Here is a 24,054-nt window from a genome sequence, read left to right on the forward strand (position 1 = left end):
TAACCACTGGACCGCCAGGGAAGCCCCTTTAAGTGCCATTTTTAATGGTCATATGGTGCTCCGTAAGATATATGTATCACAGTTAAATCCTTACTCTTGGACATTTGCCATTTATGATTTTTTTGCTCTCATAATAATACAGTGATGAATATTGTAAATAAAACTAACACATTTTGAAATACTTAATATTTCCTTAAGTTAGATTCCTGTATATGGAGTTCCTGAATCAAAGAGTAAAGAACATTTCTAACACCTTTAATACATAATGCCAAATTGTTTTTCAAACAAATTGCATTGTTTTGCCCTCGCACTAGCAACAAACACTTTCCAGGCCTGGGTGTTAGCAGTTTAGCAGTTTTTTGTTTCTGGTTCCACTCCGCGGCTTGTGGGATCTTAGTTCCCCGAGCAGGGATTGAACCTGCACCCTCGGCAGTGAAAACGTGGAGTCCTAACCACTGGACCACCAGGGAATTCCCTAGCAAGGATTTTTTTTTTTACATCTTTATTGGAGTATAATTGCTTTACAGTGGTGTGTTAGTTTCTGCTTTATAACAAAGTGAATCAGTTATACATATACATATGTTCCCATATCTCCTCCCTCTTGCATCTCCCTCCCTCCCACCCTCCCTATCCCACCCCTCTAGGTGGTCACAAAGCACCGAGCTGATCTCCCTGTGCTATGCGGCTGCTTCCCACTAGCTATCTATTTTACGTTTGGTAGTGTATATATGTCCATGCCACTCTCTCACTTTGTCCCAGCTTACCCTTCCCCCTCCCCATATCCTCAAGTCCATTCTCTAGTAGGTCTGTGTCTTTATTCCCGTCTTACCCCTAGGTACTTCATGACATTTTTTTTTCTTATATTCCATATATATGTGTTAGCATACAGTATTTGTCTTTCTCTTTCTGACTTACTTCACTCTGTATGACAGACTCTAGGTCCATCCACCTCACTACAAATAACTCAATTTCGTTTCTTTTTATGGCTGAGTAATATTCCATTGTATATATGTGCCACATCTTCTTTATCCATTCATCCAATGATGGACACTTAGGTTGTTTCCATCTCCTGGCTATTGTAAATAGAACTGCAATGAACATTTTGGTACATGACTCTTTTTGAATTATGGTTTTCTCAGGGTATATGCCCAGTAGTGGGATTGCTGGGTCATATGGTAGTTCTATTTGTAGTTTTTTAAGGAACCTCCATACTGTTCTCCATAGTGGCTGTACCAACCTAGCAAGGATTTTTAAAAAAATGATACACCTTTGCTATGTTTATTTGTATTTCTTTGATTTCAAATGAAATTGAACATTTATTTCATATTTTCACATTTTCATTTTTTCTTTTTTTATGACATGATATGTTTGTTCATATCCTTTCGTCCATTTATCTGGGTCTTAGTGTTTTTCTCGTTGGTTCTTCATGTATGTATTTATATACGGAAGATTTTAGATCACTAGCTAAATTTTCTTGACCTGGAAACTTTAAGTAAGAGGGATTCTTTATCATCTTCCAGAAGTACTGGAAGAAGGACGGGGTGACTTCTCAAGTTCACCGAGCTAGATTTTTATATTCTCTAGTTTTCTTAATTTATTTAGTAGTGTTCAAAATAATGCTGTCTTTTTTCTAGCCACCAGTTATGATTTATTTTCCATCCAATTGGTTTGTTCTTTGGTGTTTTCCAGTCTTGTCTTTTCACCTCCCTTTTTCTTTTTTCCTCACTGATATGCCAGTTGACTTTTGCCCAATATCACATACTTATTCCAGTATCCTGTGGAGGCCACATCATGGAGAAATTGCTCTTTTACCCTTATCCTTTTTCCAGCTTGTCATCCCCTTGCTCCTAATTGTTTTTGTTTGTTTGTTCGGTTTTTTTTTTTTGTGTTTGTTCGTTTTTAATTAATTAATTTATTATTTTTGGCTGTGTTGGGTCTTCGTTTCTGTGCGAGGGCTTTCTCTAGTTGCAGCGAGCAGGGGCCACTCTTCATCGCGGTGCGCGGGCCTCTCACTATTGCGGCCTCTTTTGTTGTGGAGCACAGGCTCCAGACGCACAGGCTCAGTAGTTGTGCCTCACGGGCCTAGTTGCTCCGCAGCATGTGGGATCTTCCCAGACCAGGGTTCGAACCTGTGTCCCCTGCATTGGCAGGCAGATTCTCAACCACTGTGCCACCAGGGAAGCCCTGTTTGTTTGTTTTTAAGATCTTTATTGGAGTATAATTGCTTTACAATGGTGTGTTAGTTTCTGCTTTATAACAAAGTGAATGAGCTATACATATACGTATATCCCCATCTCTCTTCCCTCTTGCGTCTCCCTCCCTCCCACCCTCCCTATCCCACCCCTCTAGGTGGTCACAAAGCACCGAGCTGGTCTCATTGTGCTTTGCTGCTGCTTCCCACTAGCTATCGGTTTTACATTTGGTAGTGTACGTATGTCCATGCCACTCTCTCACTTTGTCCCAGCTTTAATGGAATATAACTCAACCATAAAAAGAAATGAAATTGAGTTATTTGTAGTGAGTTGGATGGACCTAGAGTCTGTCATTACAGAGTGAAGTAAGTCAGAAAGAGAAAAACAAATACCATATGCTAACACATACATATGGAATCCTAATTGTTTGACTTAGGCTAATATCCTACATGTTCCCTTGATTTAGTTTTACTGTGAGGTTGAGGGTTGCTTGATAAGACATTTTTACAAACACAGGCATAAATGAAGTATCTTGGGAAGATGATATCCCTCAGTCTTCCTTCATGATCCATTCTATTTTTACTGGTAGAGGGAAGAGAATCTTATTGTCTTGTTTCTTCGAAAGCTTGAAACCTGTCTTTCAGTCCGTTCTCAGCTTTCCCTTCCCCGTTCTGAAGCTGTCTGACTTCCCTCATCCCCCACGTCCTCATACGTGACAGTGGTTGGGAGAAGTGACCCATCCTGACAGCTGTCCCTGCTCTGGCCCTCTGCTCTCCTTCTGCAGAAGCCCCTTTTCCTGTCCCGAGCTATGCTGACAGGACTGGCAGCTGCCACTTGGACAGAGGAGCACGATACCATTCTGGAACACTTTGCCCAGGACCCTTCGGAGCCCATCCTCACCATCTTCATCGACCCCTGTTTGGGGCTGAAGCTAGGTCTGGGGATGCCTGTGCAGGTGCGTACTCCGCGGTCCAGACATCAGGGTGTTCTCCCAGGGGGCTGAAGTTTCTGAGGATCTCTGTCATCTGTGAGTCTCATCTCCTGTGTACAAGGTCTGTTGAGCATCACACACCCTGCTTGGCAGCAGGATACAGAGAGGAATGAGGCAAAGTTTTGCTTTTTTTTTTTTTTTTTTTTTGCGGTATGCGGGCCTCTCACTGTTGTGGCCTCTCCTGTTGCGGAGCACAGGCTCCGGACGCGCAGGCTCAGCGGCCATGGCTCATGGGCCCAGCCGCTCCGTGGCACGTGGGATCTTCCCGGACCGGGGCACGAACCCGTGTCCCCTGCATCGGCAGGCGGACTCTCAACCGCTGCGCCACCAGGGAAGCCCCAAGGTTTTGCTTTTGATGATCTCATGGTCTAGTGGGGAAGACAGACATATAAAAAATATTTACAGTATATTATGATGCCTGGGCAAAGCTTTATAAGAGCTTTTTTGGAAGCAACTAATGTAGCCAGTGGAATGCTGGCAAGGCTTGGTGATGGAGGTGATATTTGAGTTGGGGATGAAGGGTAAGTAGGATTTCATCGAGGCTGAGTAAGAGCATCCAGGTAAAGAACACTTTATGTGCAAAGAAAGAGGAGTTGTGGGAAATGATATGGGAAAGGTGGGTTGGGGTCAGCTTGTGACGGGCCTTGTATGTTATGCTAAAGAATTTGGCTTTATCCCAGAGGGAACTATTGAAGGCTTTCGTGGGTTAGATAGATAACTGTTCCAACAATGCGGAGGGTGCATTAGTGAAAGGTAAACCATGGGCAGGGAAACAGTTAAAAGACAGAAGTATAGTAAAATGTTGGTGGTAGCATATGGGTGGTGGGTGTACAGGTCATTATTGTAAAATTCTTTTAGTGTTCCTGTATGTTGGAAATTTTTAGAAATAAAATTCTGGAAAAGAAGAAGGGCTATTGCTTTGCTTTTATTGGCAGCACATATACAAAAATTGAAATGATAATGAAGATTAGCATGGCCCTGCTCAGCAGCACAATTTGTGAAGCTTCCACATTAAACAAACAAAACCCAAAACAGGCCATGGCTTTTTCCTGTGTATTGGCAATAATCGGCTATAAAGCATCATGAAAAATATATTTCATTCACAAAAGGAACAAAAATTTGCAAAAAATAATTTAGGATTTATATGAAAGAAAACAACTTTGTTGAAGGCCAAGAAAGAAGATTTAAATAAATGATGAGCCCTACTTTGTTATAAAGCAGAAACTAACACACCATTGTAAAGCAATTATACTTCACTAAAGATGTTAAAAAAAAAATGATGAGCCCTATCCTGTTTCTGAGTGGGAATCTTAATATTATAAAGATCATTCCACCCAAAAAACTGTACTGTTTTAATGCAACTCCAATCAAAGTGCCACAGACCCTAGATCCCTAGTGTAAAGGATTATTTAAAGTATATCTAGAAAAATGAAATGAAAATAGCAAACAAAAAAAAAAAGATGAAGAAGAAAAGTAATGTAGGAGATCTGTGACTATGAAAATCTTTTATTAAATTACAGTAATTAAAATAGTTAGATTGGGGCACGAATATGTATTATATAAGCAACAGTAAAGAAACAGAGAGAGTCCAGAAACATATATGTTAAGCATTTTCTACAAAAATTGCTTTTAAAATCTGTGGGGAAAGATGGATTATTCGATGAATAGGGAAACATGGAAAACAAAGGTTTTCTATTAAAAAAATCTAGTGGGGCAAGGGGGAAATAGGGAAATGTTGGTGAAAGGGTACAAATTTTTTGTCCCTACAACAAAAGCAATAAAAGCAAAAATAAACAAGTGGGACTACATCTAACTAAAAAGCTTCTGCACAGCAAAGGAAATCATCGACAAAATGAAAAGTCAACCTACGAATGGGAGGAAATATTTGCAAATCATATATCTGATAAGAGATGAATACATATCTAAAATATATATAAAGAAATCATACAATTTAATAGCAAGAAAACAAAACAATGTGATTAAAAACCGTGCAGAATTGAAAAGACATTTTTCCGACGAAGACATACAAATGGCCAACATGTACGTGAAAAGGTGCTCAATATCACTAATCAGAGAAATGCAAATCAAAACCACAGTGAGGTATCACCTCATACCTGTTAGAATGGCCATCATGAGAAAGACAAGAGATGACAAATATTGATGAGGATGTGGAGAAAAGGGAACCCTTGTGTACTGGGAATGTAAATTGGTGCAGTCACTATGGAAAACAGTATGGAGGTTCCTCGAGAAAATAAAAATAGAACTACCATATGATCTAGCAATCCCACTTCTGGGTGTATATCCAAAGGAAATGAAATCACGGTCTTGAAGAAATATCCACACCCCCACATTCATTATAGTTTATTTATAATAGCCAAGGTATGGAAACAGCCTAAGTGTCCGTCATTGGATGAGTGGATAAAGAAAATGTGGAATACACACACACACACACACACACACACACACATATTCAGCAATGAGAGAGAAAAAAACCTTGCCATTTGCAAAAACATGGGTGGCCTTGGAGGGTATTATGCTCAGTGAAATGAGTCAGATGGAGAAAGACAATTACTGTATGATCTCACTTATGTGTGGAATCTAGAAAAAAAAAAAAACTAACTCATAGAAACAGAGAACAGGACAGATTGAGAAACAGAGATTCAGATGGAGGGAAACAGAGGACAGATTGGTGGCTGCCAGAGTTGGGGATGGGGGAGTAGGGAAAATGGATGAAGTTGGTCAAAGGTACAAACTTCCAATTATGAGATAAATAAGTTCTGGGGATTAATGTACATACAGCATGGTGACTCTAGTTAACAAAACGTATATTTGAAAGTTGCTAAGGGAACAGATCTTAAAAGTTCTGACAAAAAAAAATTGTAGTTATGTAAGGTGATAGGTGTTAACTTATTGTAATCATTTGGCAATAAATATACATATCAAATCATTACACTGTATACCTTAAACCAATACAATGTTATAGATCAATTATATCTCAATAAAACTGGGGGAAAATTGTACAAAGTTTAAGTTATGCAAGATTAATGAGTTCTGGAGATCTAATATACAGCATGGTAACTATGGTTAATAATACTATAATGTATAATTTGCTAAAGGGTAGTTCTTAAGTGTTCTCACTACAAAAAGAAAAAAGAAAAAGAAAATGGTAACCATATGGGATCATGGATATGTTAATTAACTTTATTGCAGTGATCATTTCACAGTGTATATGTATGTCAAAACAGCAAAGTGTACACCTTAAATATATACGTTTATTTGTCAATTATGCCTCGACAAAGCTGAAAAACATCTATTTAGCATGCCAAAAAATATTCTAAATAGATCATGGATTTAATCGTATTCTCCTGGGGCAAGATTGAAATTGAAAAACTTCCTTAAGAAATTATTACTCTTGAATACTTGATAAAATAGTAAAAAGTAGGGCTTCCCTGGTGGCGCAGTGGTTGACAGTCTGCCTGCTGATGCAGGGGACGCGGGTTCGTGCCCCAGTCTGGGAGGATCCCACATGCTGTGGAGCGGCTGGGCCCATGAGCCATGGCTGCTGAGCCTGTGCGTCCGTAGCCTGTGCTCCGCAATGGGAGAGGCCACAACAGTGAAAGACCTGAGTACCGCAAAAAAAAAAAAAAAAAAAAATAGTAAAAAGTAAAACGAGAAAACCACAAACACCCAAGAGTAAACAAACAAGGAAAGAAGCAAAATCTAATCTAATAAACTTTAAAAGTGGGGGCCAATGAAAGGTCTATGTACTAACTTATGGAAACCGTCCTCCCTGCGGGAATGGTGGACGCCCCCTAGTGAGATGGAGTGAACCTTGGTTTTTTACAAAATCTGAAAAGAAAGAGCCCATGTATTTTAACAAAGATTTTACAGTTTTAAATTAGCCTTAACCATCTGCCCATCCCCTCATGCAGTTATCTTAGGCTAGAGAAAAGTGAATGAAACATAAAATACCCAACCCTTTAACTTCGAGGGGGAAATGAAACTGGGCTCTCACAGTGGGACATCAGGAAGTCACCCACAGTACTTTAAAGCAAAAAGAAGGAATTCAGAGAGCTGTGCAAGCATGAGGCAAGTGAAATTGCATGGCAACTGCAAGCATACTACATCAAGGGAGAAAAAGAACAGAACAAAACATGCAAAAGAGGAAAACATAACTGAACAGAAGGCAATTCCTCACAACAGCATCATGTTACAGTACGACTTAATAAGAACACGAATTCAATTTTTTTTTTTTTTTTTTTTTGCGGTGCGCGGGCCTCTCACTGCTGTGGCCTCTCCCGTTGCGGAGCACAGGCTCTGGACGCGCAGGCTCAGCGGCCATGGCTCACGGGCCCAGCCACTCCACGGCATATGGGATCTTCCCGGACCGGGGCACGAACCCGTGTCCCCTGCATTGGCAGGCGGACTCTCAACCACTGTGCCACCAGGGAAGCCCACGAATTCAATTTTTTAATAAGCTGAGAGACGAAATGATAAAACGTGAGAATGAAATAAGAGGGAGACTGCAGATTTTTGAAATAAAGCAGCATGTTTACATGTTAAAATTAGTAGGTTAGAAACAGCAAGGAACTGAATAGCTACCACTGAAAATCTGAACGGATGTAGAAGAGAGGCCTCAGATAATTACAGCGTATGCAGAAGAAAAAACCAATGACAATACAAGTAGAGAGAATTTAATAGATGTGAAAGACAGACACAGGTGATCTAACATAGGGTACCAACTAATGAAACAGAATATAAATTTAAAAATAAAATACAGAGGGACTTCCCTGGTGGTGCAGTGGATAATACTGACCTCCCATTGCAGAGGGCCCAGGTTCAATCCCTGGTCAGGGAGCTAGGTCCCACATGCATGCTGCAACTAAGAGTTCACATGCCATATCTAAGGAGACTGCCTACCACAACTAAGACCCGGTGGAACAAAAAATAATAATAAAAATACAGAGAATTTCCCTGAACTGCAGAAGGAACAGAATGTGGGAATTGAAAGGACATACTTTATTCCACAAAAATTTGTTGCACAGTGTTTAATGTCAATACACGTCTTAGTTAGGTTACTTAAATTCGGGGAAATTAATTCTTTGGGAACATCACCTATGTGGTATTCCTTCCAAGAATATTTAACCTGCATCTAATAATGAGGAAACAATCCAATAAATCAAAATTAAGGGACAGGGCTTCCCTGGTGGCGCAGTGGTTGGGAGTCCGCCTGCCGATGCAGGGGATGTGGGTTCGTGCCCCGGTCCGGGAGGATCCCGCGTGCCGCGGAGCGGCTGGGCCCGTGAGCCATGGCCGCTGGGCCTGCGCGTCCGGAGCCTGTGCTCCGCAACGGGAGAGGCCACAGCGGTGAGAGGCCCGCGTACCGCAAAAAAAAAAAAAAAAAAATTAAGGGACATTTTGGAAAACAACTGGCCTGGACTATTAGAAATACCACTGTCATGGTAGAAAGAAAAAGACTGGGAAACTATGTGGAATTAAAGGGGACACAACCATGTGTGATCTGTATTGGATCCTGGATGGGAAGAAACCAGCTGTAAATGACATTATTTGGACCACTGTGGAAAATCGAATATAAACTGTGTATTATATAAAAGTATTAAATGAAGTTAAATTTTCTGAGTGTGATAATTACAGTGTTGAGACTGTTGGAGAATATCCTCCCTTTTAGGAGCCATATGCTGAAGTATGTAAGGGTGTAGTTTTATAACGTCTGCTGCTAACTCTGAAATGGCTCAGCAGAGAGAGAAGGAGAGAAAATGAGAGAGAGTGCAATCATGCACAAGTACAGCAAAATGTTAACAATTAGTGGATTTAGATGAAGGGCATGTTATTGTTCATTGTGCCTTCCTTGCAACTTTTCTATGGGTTGGAATTTTTTTCAAAATAAAAATTTGGGAAATAATTATTTAGGCCTCTAGTCAAAACCCCAAATTATCTACCAAGGGGAACCATTAGGCTGATCTCAGACTTCTCTGAACACCCAGAAGTTACACCTACAAGTTCTCCAGGAACCAAACATAACCCAAGGGTATAATTCCCAGCCTAGATGGTCAAGTATAGAGGCAACAAATAGGCAGTCATTTTTAGTCTTGAAAGAACCCTACTTTGAAAAGCAAAAATGACATCATCAATGGAAATCCAGTTCATCAAAGAATGAACCAAAAAAAAAAAAAAGAGGAATGAACCAAATAGAAAACTCAGGAATAGAGACTCTGTGAATATTCAATTCATTTAAATAAAGAACTAATACTAAATAACCATGGGAATTATGGTTATGTTATTGAATGTGAATGTTATCAACCTGGACAATGTAAAAAATAATAGTATAACAAAAATTGGGAAGTGGTGAGAGAATGCAAGAGAGTAAGAGGATGCCAATGTTCCTGTCGTTCAAAGCAGCGAGTCAACTGAACTTAAAATTGGGAGGCAGTGAGAAAACTAACCTCTTTTTATTCATTTATTTATTTATTTTTTGGCTGCATTGGGTCTTCATTGCTGCACGTGGGCTTTCTCTAGTTGCGGCGAGCAGGGGCTACTCTTTGTTGCGGTGTGTGGGCTCCTCATTGAGGTGGCTTCTTGTTGTGGAGCATGGGCTGTAGGCACGTGGGCTTCAGTAGTTGTGGCACACGGGTTCAGTAGTTGTGTCTCCCAGGCTGTAGAGCGCAGGCTCAGTAGTTGTGGCACACAGGCTTAGTTGCTCCGCGGCATGTGGGATCTTCACGGACCAGGGCTCGAACCCATGTCCCCTGAATTGACAGGTGGATTCTTAACCACTGCACCACCAGGGAAGTCCTAACCTCTTAATATTTTTCATAAGCTTTCTTATGACCTTAGAAAGGGGTCTTTTAGGAAGAAATCTCTCTTAGAGATAAAGAAACATTTATTTGAAGCTCAACCACTTACTATATTCACATCAATATGTTTTTATTCTATTAAATCCAAGTAAAATTAAATTTAATACTTTTAATTACAAATAGCATGATCCTGGGGCTTCCTTGGTGGCGCAGTGGTTAAGAATCCGCCTGCCAATGCGGGGGACACGTGTTTGAGCCCTGGTCCAGGAAGATCCCACATGCCACAGAGCAACTAAGCCCGTGCTCACAACTACTGAGCCTGCACTCTAGGGCCTGCAAGCCACAACTACTGAGCCTGTGTGCTACAACTACTGAAGCCCGCATGCCTAGAGCCTGTGCCCCAAAACAAGAGAAGCCCCCGCTTGCCGCAACTAGAGAAAGCCCGTGTACAGCAACGAAGATCCAATGCAGCCAAAAATAAATAAATTATATGTAAAAAAAAATAGCATGATCCTATTTTGAAATAACTATTTTAATTTATTTTCCTGTATATATATATATAGATAGATAGGTAGAGAGAGAAAGAGAGAGAGAGAGAGAGAGAGATGTCTGGAATAGTATTTTCTCTAATGATCATAATTAATGTCTGGGTGGTGGAATTTTAGATGACATTTAAACTTTTATCTTTGTACTTTTCTGCATTGTTTCAGTTATTTATAATTAACATATCATTTTTAACAAAAATAATAATTGTTAAGCTTTTTTTTACAAAAAGAAATACAAGGACTTCCCTGGTAGTCTAGTGGTTAAGACTCTGTGCGTCCAATGCAGGGGCGCAGGTTCGATCCCTGATCAGGGAACTAAGATCCCACATGCCGCATGGCATGGACAAAAAAAACCAAAAACAAAAAAAAAAATGCCAAAATTTAATTCTGGGTAGTGGGAAGATGAATGGTTATGAATTTCTTCTTTGCATTTTATTTTCAGTTTTTAAAGTTAAATCAAGTATAAAGAGTAGCTACAAAAGTACTAAAGAAAAAAAGACAGGTGAATCTGATCTTAGAGTGGGAATGACTTTTCTAAGCATGTATAAGTCAGAAACTTTAAGAAGTTTTAACAACAGGAAAGTTATACATTTCTGAATGTAAACAACAACAAAAACTCAGCATAAACACAACTGAAGGATAAGTGAAAAATTGGGGGAAAAGTATATGCAAGTGAAATGGAAAACCCTAGACAGTTGTCTCTTACTTTAGGTCCTTCTCCTTTCTGGTTTTCCTATATCCTTTTCTTTCCATTTATCCATCCATCCATCATTTATGGAGCATCTAATATGTCCCCGTCACTGTGCTAGGTCTGGAGCCAAGTTGGACAAAATACACAGTCCCTACCCTCAAGGCATGCTCTCTCCATTTCCTCCCCACATCTCTGTATACAGACTCTGTTATGTCCCTGACAAGAACAGGAAGCACCTCATGTTGCTTATATTTGGAGAAGGATTGGATACACTAAGGGAAGGCGACGAAGAACTCAGCCAGGCTTTCATGATTGGAGCCTCAGATTCCCTTGGGGATCATGGCTGGGCCTGGACCCTGAAGTCTGATCTACTGTCTTTCATGCAGACCCAGAACCAGATTGTCTACTTCATTCGCCAAGCGCCAGTTCCCATCACTCCAGAGAACTTTGAGGCGACTGTGCATTTTGGGACAGTGCGGGGTTCCTACATCCCAGCCCTGCTTCGGCTGCTCGACGGCGTCTTTGCCCCTCAGATCTTTACAAACACAACCTGGCCCGAGAGCATTCGAAATCATTTTGCTTCTCACCTGCACAGGTTCTTGGCCTGCCTGACAGGTGAGTGGAAAGACTGGAATGCCTGCTTTCTCCCCCGTCCCCACCAACAGCAGAGAGAGTGAGGCAGGGGGGAAGATTGATCCTGAGTACCCGCGTTGCTTGGCACAGAGTAGGTGCTTGGAATGTGTTTGCTGAATGAGTGGAACAGGGTACAGAGTTTGCCTTCTAATCCAGGTAGAGTTTCCTGCTGTAGAACAGTTGGCCAGACCTGCTCAGAGTTGGAAATTTCCAAGAGTACATGTAGGGTAAGGGGAGATGGGGGCGGGCAGTAGGGGGAGTACATGTGTCATAGAAGAGAGTGTTGAGGGCATGGTATAGATCTTTGACCATATTTTATGACAATCTCTTATTATATCTCAGTGAGGTATCTCTGCCTTCTGTCATTTTCCCGCTTGGTATCAAAAAAGCATGAGTCTTAGTTTCTCCTGCCTGCTCTCCTGAAATGCGTATACTTCCTGGGCCCCAGATCATCAACCACGGTTGGAAGTGGGGTGGCATACACCCATCGCCCTCTGTGAACTCTCATGGTCCTTTCCTTTCCTTAGATACTCGGTACAAACTGGAGGGGCACACTGTTCTCTACATCCCTACAGAGGCCATGAACATGAAGCCTGAGGCGGTGGTTAAAGACAAAGATCTGGTACAGCAACTGGAGAGTGAGTGGCTGGCACTGCCCATGTGTCAGGGCTCCTAGGGGAGAGGTGGGGGGCAGCCCAGAGGCTGGGACAGGAGTTGGGTTAGGAGGGCTCTGTAGGGGGAACAGGGAAGGACACAACTGGGGAGTACTGCAAAGAAACGCCAGAGGTTTTGTCCTCTCGCCGGCAGCCACCATGATCCACTGGACACGGCAGATAAAGGAAGTGCTCAGTGCCCAGGAAACTGTGGACACAGGAGAAAATTTAGGTCCTTTGGAGGAGATTGAGTTCTGGCGCAACCGATGCATGGACCTGTCTGGCATCAGCAAACAGCTGGTGAAGCCGGGAGTGAAACACGTCGAGTCCATCCTGAGTCTTGCCAAGTCATCCTACCTGGCGCCCTTTATGAAGCTGGCCCAGCAGATACAGGTCTGTGAGTGGATCGAAGGATGGAGGCTTGCCAGAAAGTAGACAGCAGTTGGTACACTGTAAGGTGCTAAGAAGAGAGAGTCAACATAGTCATCAAAGGCAAAGATAGATGCACCCAGTGCTTGGACTTGGACTTGTGGGAGAGTATAAAAGTGGTAGAACACAAGGTCCCAAGGAGCTTATAGTTTAGTTAGGGAGACTTCTGGTTACTCAACAAGTGTATGACATTGAGTGCCCTCTCTGAGCCCAACCCATACGGTCCAGCTGAGAAATAAGACTTACACAAAAGAGATGGCTAGATGGCCTGGGGTCAAAGACACACCCACGCGGTTCAGCCGAGAGAGCTGCAAGAGAAACACGTTTAAAAAATTAAATTTGGTAAAAAAAAAAAAAAAAAAATTAAATTTGGTATTATATGACAAGCTGACGCACAGAGATCAGAGTGGTCTGCAGAATACAGAGAGAGAGGCCCTGTCTTCCTAGGTGGGATCTGAAGCTGGTATTGAGGGAACTGAGCCACCGTTAGGTGGAGAAGTCTAAAACCCTCGTTGAGAACAGGGCAGTGAAGGGGCCTGGGTGACAGCCACTGGGCTGAATGAGAGTGATATCCAGTCAGTTGATCAACACCTATTGAGCGTCTCCTTTGTGCAGAGTTAAGAGTTCAAGGGGAAAAACTAGAGAAATAGACGCAAAACCTGAGCTTGGGGAATTCCCAGTCTAGTGGGAGAGATGGGACTCACACATGAGAAAAGACATAAAAATATTTTTGTAGAAACTAGTAAGTGAATAAAAGTAGGTATGTTCAAGCTCTGGTCCTGAAGGGTGGCAGAGACCTGAGGTGATTGGCACCAGGTAGGGTTAATTGGGAATGCTTCCCGGGAGAAGCAAGTCGGGGTAGGGTTTGAGGAGGATCAAAAGCGCTCGCCTTGAACCAGTTCTTTCCAGGGGGTAAGCCTTCTCCTGGTTTCTCTTTACTGCCAGGATGGATCTCGTCAAGCACAGTCAAACCTGACTTTTTTGTCGATCCTGAAGGAACCTTACCAGGAGCTGGCTTTCATGAGGCCTAAGGACATCTCTAGTAAACTCCCCAGGCTCATCAGTCTCATCCGCATCATCTGGGTCAACTCTCCCCACTACAACACTCGGGAGAGACTGACCTCCCTCTTCCGGAAGGTGTGTGCCTGCAGAGGGTGGGACAGAGGGTCATGAGGGGGTGGCTGTGTTAATAGGACGCAGATTTCTGGAGAAGGCGGAATTCACCAGCAGACATATGCGGTGAAAAGGTAGTGAGGAATGCCCTTCAGGTCGGACGGAGACCACAGGTTTTTGCCTGCATCATCAACTATAGTGATGCTTGGAGTTGGGGCCTGGACTGGACATTTTGCTTCCAGACGGACGTAGCCCAGGCGGGAAGAGGGGCTTTGCAAAGAGGCGTAGATGGAGTGCAGGGCGGGAGGGGGGCACGAAGGACAGACTCCCAGGCAGAGCTGTATGGAAGGGGAAGACCCACTCTTTCTCGTTTCCAAAGATGGAACTCGCAGTGGGCGAGAGGCAGATTCAGGAAGGAACACCGACTTTTTTTTTTTTTTTTTTTTGCGGTGCGCAGTCCTCTCACTGTTGCGGCCTCTCGCGTTGCGGAGCACAGGCTCCGGACGCGCAGGCTCAGCGGCCATGGCTCACGGGCCCAGCCGCTCCGCGGCATGTGGGATCTTCCTGGACCGGAGCACGAACCCGCGTCCCCTGCATCGGCAGGCGGACTCTCAACCACTGCGCCACCAGGGAAGCCCAAGAACACCGACTTTTGAGGAGCAGAAGCCGGCACACTTCCTGGAGGGCAGTGGAGCCAAAGAGTGGGGCAGGGGTGCTGAGCCGATCGCTGGCTAGAAATGCAGCTGCAGAGCTGGTCTGAGGCAGGCAATGGAGGTGGAACCCAGAGGTGCTGCCACGCCAGCAGTGGAGGACCAGGGGCGAGAGGGGTATCGGGAGGCAAATCCAGAAGTAGGAGGCTGAGACCTGAGGCGTGGTCTTGGGGACTCTGAGAGAGGGTGGGGTGCAACTAAGGCTGTGAACTGAGGCTGTTGGGACCCCCTCTGCAGATGAGCAATGAGATCATCCGCCTGTGCTGCCATGCCATCTCCCTGGACCGGATCTTTGAGGGATACGTCATTTCTAGCAAGGAGGACCTACAAGGCTGCATCTCCTGTTGTCACGCCTGGAGAGACCACTACCTACAGGCTGTGCAGATGCATACCCAGTACGACGGGCCTCCCCTAACATCCTGTGTGTCACCCACCTTGTCGTTCCTATAGCGGGTAGATTCTGAGTCCTTTTGCTTGCACTTTAAGCCTATGGATTATATCTTTCTCGAGTTTTTACATGGGTCCGAGTTTTCTCTGTGGATTCGGGTATTCTAGCTCCCAGCCGTAGGTCCTCCTAACTCTAATAACCTTCTCCCTGATCCCAGGAATCCCTCCTGGTGTTTTCCTCCTTTCTTGGCCCTGAAGTCTAAAATTCCATTGTGTGTAAACCTTCTCTTAGAACTGAGATGTTTTTGTTTCCTCTCTGGCTCTCCTCACCTTGAGTCTCTTCTCTTGGGGTTCAGGAAAACTGTTTCTTGGGGTCTCATTTTCTAAGGCTCCCCCTGAACTAGGACTCATGTTTCTAGCCTGGCCTGGGCAGGTTGGTTAATGCCTCGTGTTCCCGCTTCTGACTGGTCAGTCTTTCTTCCGACAGGTTCTCCCGCTGGGGCTGGGTCCTAGACCAGACCAGCATATTTGCCCAGGTCGATGCCTTTGTGCAACGCTGCAAGGACCTTATCGAGGTGGGAAGACGGTCAGGGAAGGAGACTCAAAGCCAACAGCAGACGCTCCAGGAGCTGGGGGAGCTGGGGCTGAGGCTACACCTAGAACTTGCTGCTTTGGTTCTTTTCACATGACTGTGTGCCTGACCACCATCCCGTGCTTTGAGACTTTGGCCTGTTATCACTGCCTTAGTATCTCATATTTCATTCTGCAGCTAAAATGCACCCCGGTAGCCCCTTGTATCTGGTTGGTGCTCCTTAGTTTTTAGCCATTTAAAGCTAAACCAAAGAGCTCAGGACAGAGAGGTTCAGAAAGGAGGGCGGGAAGCCTCACGCTGACTTCTTTGCAGGTATGTGACTGTCAGTTCCATTTTGCCCGCTGGGAAGATGGCAAGCAAGGTCCCCTTCCCTGCTTCTCTGGCGCCCAGGGGCCCCAGATAACACGGAACTTGCTGGAGATTGAGGACATCTTCCACAAAAACCTGCACGTGCTGCGAGCTGTTCGCGGGGGCATCCTGGACGTCAAGAACACCTCTTGGCACGAAGACTACAATAGGTGAGAGCATCACAGGCAGGCCCCCAGGCTTGAGCAGGGAAGGGAGGTCAGGGAGGTGAGAGCAGAGTGTACTGGGGAAGCGTGGAGGCCACAGGTCAGGGTTGGGGAGGGCAGGGGAAGTGCTAGGAAGGAGGTGGTGGCTCAGACTCAGGGTTCCAGAGTCAGCCTTCCTGGGCTTGGATCCCGGTTCTGCCACAAACTAGTTACGTACATTGTTCTACCAGCTGGGGCCTCTGTTTCCTCATCTATAAAATATGGTTAGTGATAAAGCCTACCTCACTGCACTGTTCTGAGGGATAAATGGACTAATGCGTGTACAACACTCAGTGCCTGGTGCCTAGGAAGCCCTCGGTACATAACGCATGGAAGTCTGACTCAGGGGATGTCCTTGGGGGCAGGCGAGGGCACCCACCCTTCAACATGCCTCTAACGGTGCAGGTTCCGGGCTGGAGTCAAGGACCTGGAGGTGATGACTCAGAACTTGATCAGCTCCGCCTTCGAGTTAGTCCGCGACGTGGAGCACGGGGTGCTACTGCTGGACACCTTCCGCAGGCTTGCAGCCCGAGAGGTGTGGCTGCCCGCTTGCTTCCTCCACCCCTGGTTCTCTTCTGCCTTCCTTCAGTTCCTCCTGGTCCTTCCAGACACCATCCAACCTCCGTTCATGCTCTGTCCCATGTCCTGAATGGCCAGTGCCTCTTTTCTTCCGCTGTTCCCCCAGTGCCCGGGTGCCTTGGGAGCGGGACTCCCACGGCAGGGGTGTAGCTTTCCTCCAGGGTGGAGCTGCAGGGAACCCGCATCCCTGGGTGTGTTGTCCACTTCCTCTCCTTCATCAGACTATCAAGCGAACATATGACAAGAAGGCGGTGGATCTCTACATGCTGTTCAATAGCGAACTGGCCCTCGTGAACCGTGAGCTGAGCAAGAAGTGGCCGTACCTGGAGCCCTACATGGCCCAGCATTCGGGGCAGGCGCACTGGGTGCGGATCCTACGGCGTCGCATCGACAGGGTCATGAACGTAAGTCTGGCCTTTTCCAGGACTTCTTCTCAGTGCGGCAATGGTAGAGTTTGCAGGCTGAGCCCAGTGCTGGGGCGGGAGTGGGGTGGGGGGCAGGGGCGGGGGGTTGCCTCCAGAGAGTCTCCCTGGAGAGGTTTCCTGACCGAGACTGGGTCTGTCCAGGGGGTGGCAGATGTAGTCATCTGTCCTGAGGAAGGGCTCATGCTAGTTTTTGACCTTGTGCCTCTTAAATCCCTCACTTCCTGTGATGGACTTCCTCTTCCCAACTTTTTTCCTCGAGCTGAATCTCTGTGCTTCTCTTTCTTCATTTGGACTCCCTCTCTCGTTGTGCCGTGGCCTCTTCCTCTCACCTTTCCTTTGGGCTCCACCTTCCCTCCGAGTCTTCCACATATTGTCGGAGTGTCTGTGTGTGCGTTGGGGGGCGGGGATGGGGGTCTCAGGGAGATGGTGACACGGAGGAATGTGGCAGGTGACTCCAGCCATCCCTGGTTCTTCCCCCGCAGTGTCTTTCCAATGCTCATTTCCTGCCCCACATCGGGACGGGAGAGGAGAGCGTACACACCTATCAGCAGATGGTTCAGGCCATTGACGAACTGGTTCGAAAAACCTTCCAAGACTGGACATCAACGCTGGACAAGGACTGCATTCGGCGGCTGGATACGCCATTGCTACGAATCAACCAGGAGAAGGCGGGCATGCTGGATGTGAACTTTGACAAGTACAACACCCTCCGTGACTCCCTCCCATTCTGCTTGTCCTGTCTTTAGCGCCCTTCCCTTCCCCAACCCTCCCCAGAGTTTAACTCCTATCTCTTGGTTTCTCTCCCCATTCTTCTAAATCTCTCTTATCCCGTAATATGTTTACTACCACTTCTTAATTTTAATTTCACATTCTATCTTCAAAAAAACTGATTGAAAACAGAAAAACCCCAGTAACCTACTCAACCAGTGATGTAGGTGCTCTGCCACTAGGTGGCCGCGATGGCTCAGCGAAACCTTCCAAACTGTGAGCCACCAAGGGGCCTTTCCTGAGAACTGATGGGCTGTCAGATCATGTCCTCATCTACAGCTTTAGAATCATGACATTTTCATATCACCACTGTTTTAAATTTAATTAATCCATTTATTAATTATTCAAAAATATATAGCGAGTGCCTTCCACATGCTAAGAGCCGAGATGGGCACGGGGAATGTGTCCAGTGGCGAAGTCCCTGCCCTTTGAGGCTCTGTAAGTGAACAGTTCTACCCTGGAGCCATGCCTCCTTCCCATATAAGATGCTGAAGAGAGAAATAAAGAAGGAGCTATGTAAGGCAGCTGACTACAGAGATGACAAACCTTCTTTTTATTTATTTATTTTATTTATTTTTGGCTGCATCAGGTCTTAGTTGCGGCACGCAGGATCTTCGTTGAGGCATGCAGGATCTTTTGTCGTGGCACGTGGGCTTCTCTCTAGTTGTGGTGTATGGGTGTTTCTCTCCTCTAGTTGTGGCATGCAGGCTCCAGGGAGAAGCCTGAAGCCCGCGCGCCTAGAGCCCGTGCTCTGCAGCAAGAGAAGCCACTGCAGTGAGAAGCCCGTGCACCACCACGAAGAGTAGCCCCCGCTAGCTGCAGCTAGAGAAAAGCCCGCGCGCAGCAATGAATACCCAAGGCAGCCAAAAATTTTAAAAAATATGAAATAAAATTAAAAAAATATATATATATATATATATATTTTTTTTTGCTGTGCGTGGGCCTCTCACTGTTGTGGCCTCTCCCGCTGCGGAGCACAGGCTCTGGACGCGCAGGCTCAGCGGCCATGGCTCACGGGCCCAGCCACTCCATGGCATGCGGGATCTTCCTGGACCGGGGCACGAACCCGTGTCCCCTGCATCGGCAGGCGGACGCTCAACCACTGCGCCACCAGGGAAGCCCCTAAAAATATATTTAAAAAAAAAAAAGAAAGAGTCAAGGTTACCAGTTTCTTGTGTAACATCCCAGGGATAAGAGTGTATGTCTGTCTAAGTATACTTTTTAACATGAATAGTAGCATACTGTCCTCACTGTTCTATACTTTCAAAGTGTTCTCAAAATGATTTATTTAATTTTTCCATTATAAAATTCTTCATCCTTTTAGAAGATTTGCAGAATGCAGAAAAGTAGAAGGAAGAAAAAAATTCCCCCAAAGATAACCACTGTTAGAGATTTGGTATATTTTTTATCACTCCACCCCACCCATTTCATACGGCTGCTTTTTTTTAATTTTTAAAATCATTTTTTAATTAAAAATTTTAAACTACAAAAGTAGTGCATGCTCACTGTGAAAGAAAAAGAAAAGAGATTGATGTAGAAGTATATAAAGGAAAAACTGAAAATCCAGCGCACAGCCCCACTCCCTAGAGGTAACCATGATTACCATGTAATCAAAAATACACACTGCACACGTAAAACAGGATCCCATTATAAACAGTATTTTTGCAACTTGCTTTTTTTATTTTTTAAGGTTAACAATATGTGTGGGAGATTTTCCATTCTGTATGTACAGAGCTACATAATTATTTTCCACGGCTTATAGCATCCCACGATTTTGCTGTAGTGTAATTTAATCCATCAACCCACTACTGATGTACTTAGAAGTTGTACCGTTTCCATAAGGTTCTTGAATATTCTGTGCTGGGGGCTTTCAGCTAGGCTTCCTGCATCTTGTTCCCTTCCCCCCACAGTGGTGTGTCCACCTGATGTTTGAGCTTAGTGCCCGCGTAGCAAGGATAAACTTAGGAGACAACTTTTCTGTCTGCCGTGATCATCTCTTGTCGAGGGACACATCGGATATTTATCTCAAACACCATTGCATAATCTTTACAGTAGAGCTTAACAAGACAACTTTGGGCCAAATATTTATGGCCTGGGTTTAGCCAAAACCCAAATAATGGCTGAAACACTTCTTCCAGAGAGAAGAGTTACCCCCATCCTTTAGACAGCTGTTGTCTGGAGAGATCTGTTTTAAGCTGCTTTACATTTTTTGTGGCTTTATGATAAACTACCTCAATCCAGTAAATAATGTGTGTGGGGGGGAAAAAAAAAGCCATGATCACGGGGAAGGACTTTGAAAAGTTTGGGCTCGTTAAACCAGTAAAGACATCCAAGACAGTTTCAGCTTTTCCAAAACGTTTGAAGGCTCCAAGGAGGGGCAGATAACTTTATCAGGTTTACTTTTTTGTGTTCATGGTCTAGATAAGATCTTGAAATAAGCACGCTCTTCAAATGTCCTGATTGTCCTCGGAACTACCTGACTCTCCCTTAGTTCTGGGAGCCTTCCAGTCCCTAATAGCACCTATTTTATCTCACAAGGGGTTTTGTTATCCCAGCTTATAGCCCAAATATTTGAACTCTGAAGTCCAAATTGGCTTTTACCACGTTTTACAGCCAGACCAGCCTTACAGATAGTACTTAACACAAACATATTCCAGATGTCGTCTGTACCCTGGCTGAAAAGAGCTGTGTTATTGCTGTGTATGCAGCAGACTCCTCTGTGTAGTGGGACTTCTCCAGAGCAGGACAGGGGACATTGGCGTCTGTCCGTGTTTTGCGTATGGGACTTCCCCTTCCTCCTTTTCTCCTGCTCTGACAGCACTTTCTCCATCCTGTCAGTTCATTCTGGGGTGTCAGCACCAAACCCAGCCAGCTTCCCTGTCCTACCTCTACTGCCTGACCACTTGTCTGAGGACAAATCAGAAAATATTTTACAAAAATTATTCCCCAGGCTGATTTTTTTGTTTTTTTTTGCGGTACGCAGGCCTCTCACTGTTGTGGCCTCTCCTGTTGCGGAGCACAGGCTCCGGACGCACAGGCTCAGCGGCCATGGCTCACAGGCGCAGCCGCTCCGCAGCACGTGGGATCCTCCCAGACCGGGGCACAAACCCGTGTCCCCTGCATCAGCAGGTGGACTCTCAACCACTGTGCCACCAGGGAAGCCCTATATATCTCTTTTGATTTTAAAATTTTCTGCTCTCATTTTTAACTTCTAAGAGCTCTCCTGGTGTCCCTTTTCTAGCATCTTGTTTCTGTTTCACGGATGCTCTTTTGTCTCTTATCTCTCTCTGAGGATGTTCGAGGTGGTTTTGTTTATTTTTCTTTTGCAGGTAAGCCGTCTTCTTTCTGCACAACCTCTGTCCCCTCTCCTTCCCTTCTGGTTGCTTTTTTCTGTTTGTTTTGACTCCCACCTTTTGTGCTAGGAAAGACAGAGACCAGTGTTCTGTAACCCTTGGTTGTCTGTCCATATTTAAGGGACAGGGGCTGGAAAGCTGACCGGCAGCTCTGCTGAGCAGGAAAAGGGGGGCTTCTCAACTGGGAGCCTCACTGCAGGCTTGTCCAGGTGCGCTGTTTCCTGGCGACTCCAGAGGTCATCATCCGTGGGGCTTTTCTATTTAGGCTGGTCGGAGGTCCCAGAGAACCATCTTTCAAACTTTGCTCCGGAGGGTGTAGATCCAGCTGCCAGAGTGCTGGTTTCTGGGCAGGAGAGGGAGGCGGGGATCTTAACATTCAGTGGGTTCATGGTGACTCACCACCCCTGCTCCCAGTGTATTACTTTCTCCTTCAACTGGGCCTGGGGTTTCCCAGTCCAAAGACCCTCTGTTTGTCTCTGCACTGCCTCCTGAGACAAGAAGCCTTCAGTCTTAGGCTGGGGTGAGGGAGGGCAACTTGCTTAACTACGTAGAGTAGGAGAGGGGACATGGGTAGAGCTGCTTCCTAAACTTTCAATTGCTCTTCCTGTTATATAGTCCCACCTTCACCCCTTTCCTGAGATACTTGGAGCCACCCGTCCCCAGGCCTCTAAGGAGGCTTCCCAGCTGTCTCCAGTGCCCGCTGAGGACTCCTCTTCTCCTTATCCATCTGCTTTTGCACTTTCAGATGTTTTCGGTTGTTGTCTTCTTGTATTTGTGGGCTTATGCCTTGGACAAGCAAAACCCCCCTTTACTGTTATTTTGGTTATTTGGGGAGGGGAGCAAAGGTCAACGTGTCCAGTCCGCCTTCTTTACTCGGAGGTTCTGCTTCATTGCTTACCTTTAAGGGTCTCCATGCGCCCCAGCCCCGTACCTCTTGGTCGGGTGTTGGTTCCGGTTTACGCCCTTGGGCGGCCCCGCAGCTGCTCTGCCTCTCTTCCTCCCCAAGGTCCCTGTTGATCCTCTTTGTGGAGATTGACTACTGGGAGCGGCTGCTTTTCGAGACGCCGCATTACGTGGCGAACGTGGCTGAGCGCGCCGAGGACCTGCGCATTCTTCGAGAAAACCTGCTGCTCCTCGCTCGGGACTACAACAGGTGGGGCCCTCGCTGCAGCCCTCTTGAATGCCACTTCATGCTCCCTCTTTGTCTTATCCGCCCCATGATGTTGTCCATTTCCTACAGTATGCGTCCTTCACATTTTGTCCATCTCAAAAAAAAAAAAAAAAAGGTTCCCGTGCTCTCTCGTAAGGCCCTACGATTATTCCTGTCCCTTTCAGTGTTGTCTTCTAGCTTTAGAGTAGAGAGCAAAAAACACCACGTCCCCTCTCACCCCACTGGGCACTTGGACCATATATACTGTCGGCCTGGGTGACTTCTCTAGGAAGGAAGTTGATGGCGTTAGGTTTATGGGCCCAGAACAACATAAGATTCGTTGAACCAAGCAAGGCCATGCTTAACACCCTTTGTACTCATCTCTGGAGTGAGGCTTAGCTCGGGGTTGGGTACCTTTCTCAGCCCAGTTCAAGTCCGAGGGGATGGGAGCGGCAGACTTGTTTGGGTGTCTAGAACTGCACGGTCCAACGTGGCAGCCACTAGGTGCATGTGGCTATTTTTATTCAAGTTAATTAATCGAAATTAAATAAAACTTAAAATTCAGTTACTCATTTGCACAGGCCACGTTTCAAGGGCCCTGCAGCCACACGTGGCTTGTGGCTACCGTACCAGGCAGCACGAATGGTAGACCATTTCTGTCATCGCAGAAAGTTTTATTGGAAAGCTCTAGCCTAGAATCAGGAACTTTCAGTTCTCCACCAAGTGTCCTGGTGTGGAGGAGAGGTCGTCAGAGCTGATAGCTCCCTATCAGCTACCGGTCTCCTCTTATGCGCAGGATTATTGCCATGCTGTCCCCAGATGAGCAGGCCCTGTTCAAAGAACGTATCCGGTTCCTGGATAAGAAGATCCACCCTGGGCTCAAGAAACTGCACTGGGCCTTGCAGGGGGCCAGTGCCATCTTCATCACAGAGTGCCGTGTATACGCCAGCAAGGTGGGCCGTGGTCATTAGATCCTAAAGGTCTGCAAGGCAGACTGAAAGGCTGGCATGTGGGTAATTAACATCTGAGTCATGGGTAGTGGTGGAGAGACCAGGGAGTCTTGTGAAAGAAATGAAGTGTGCTTAGGGAAGTTTTTTTTTCTTAATGTCAGCAATTCTAGCTAGAGGACAGTGGGAGGATAGAATTAGGCCCAGAGGGTCTGTTCCCAAGCTGAAACTCCTCCATGGCTGGGGTCTGACTCCAGGTGCAGACGATTGTGAATGAGTTCAAGGCGTCCACTCTGACCATTGGCTGGCGAGCCCAAGTGATGTCAGAGACATTGCTGGTACGCATTAGTGGCAAACGGGTGTACAGGGACCTGGAATTTGAGGAGGACCAAAGAGAGCATCGGGCGGTGGTGCAGCAGAAATTGGTGAGCCTGCACCACGATGTGGTGGCCATCATGACCAACTCCTATGAAGTCTTCAAGAATGATGGCCCCGAGGTAGGGGGTCCTGTGGCCAGGGCTTTGTGGGTG

General features: G+C 45.6%; 1 protein-coding gene across 1 annotated transcript in view; it reads left to right on the plus strand.

Annotated features, from left to right (window-relative positions):
- The window catches only part of DNAH2 (dynein axonemal heavy chain 2), an 88,172-nt gene that overhangs the window by 6,743 nt on the left and 57,375 nt on the right, over positions 1-24,054 (plus strand). Inside the window, exons 4-15 of the mRNA XM_049702633.1 lie at positions 2,977-3,147; positions 11,621-11,849; positions 12,395-12,505; positions 12,675-12,913; positions 13,895-14,086; positions 16,064-16,269; positions 16,708-16,837; positions 17,103-17,285; positions 17,789-18,003; positions 22,434-22,580; positions 23,374-23,530; positions 23,782-24,021. Of these exons, the coding sequence (XP_049558590.1) occupies positions 2,977-3,147; positions 11,621-11,849; positions 12,395-12,505; positions 12,675-12,913; positions 13,895-14,086; positions 16,064-16,269; positions 16,708-16,837; positions 17,103-17,285; positions 17,789-18,003; positions 22,434-22,580; positions 23,374-23,530; positions 23,782-24,021 (2,220 nt within the window). The remainder of the gene's footprint in view (positions 1-2,976; positions 3,148-11,620; positions 11,850-12,394; positions 12,506-12,674; positions 12,914-13,894; positions 14,087-16,063; positions 16,270-16,707; positions 16,838-17,102; positions 17,286-17,788; positions 18,004-22,433; positions 22,581-23,373; positions 23,531-23,781; positions 24,022-24,054) is intronic.

The sequence above is a fragment of the Orcinus orca genome, chromosome 19, assembly GCF_937001465.1.
Source record: "Orcinus orca chromosome 19, mOrcOrc1.1, whole genome shotgun sequence".
NCBI lineage: Eukaryota > Metazoa > Chordata > Mammalia > Artiodactyla > Delphinidae > Orcinus > Orcinus orca.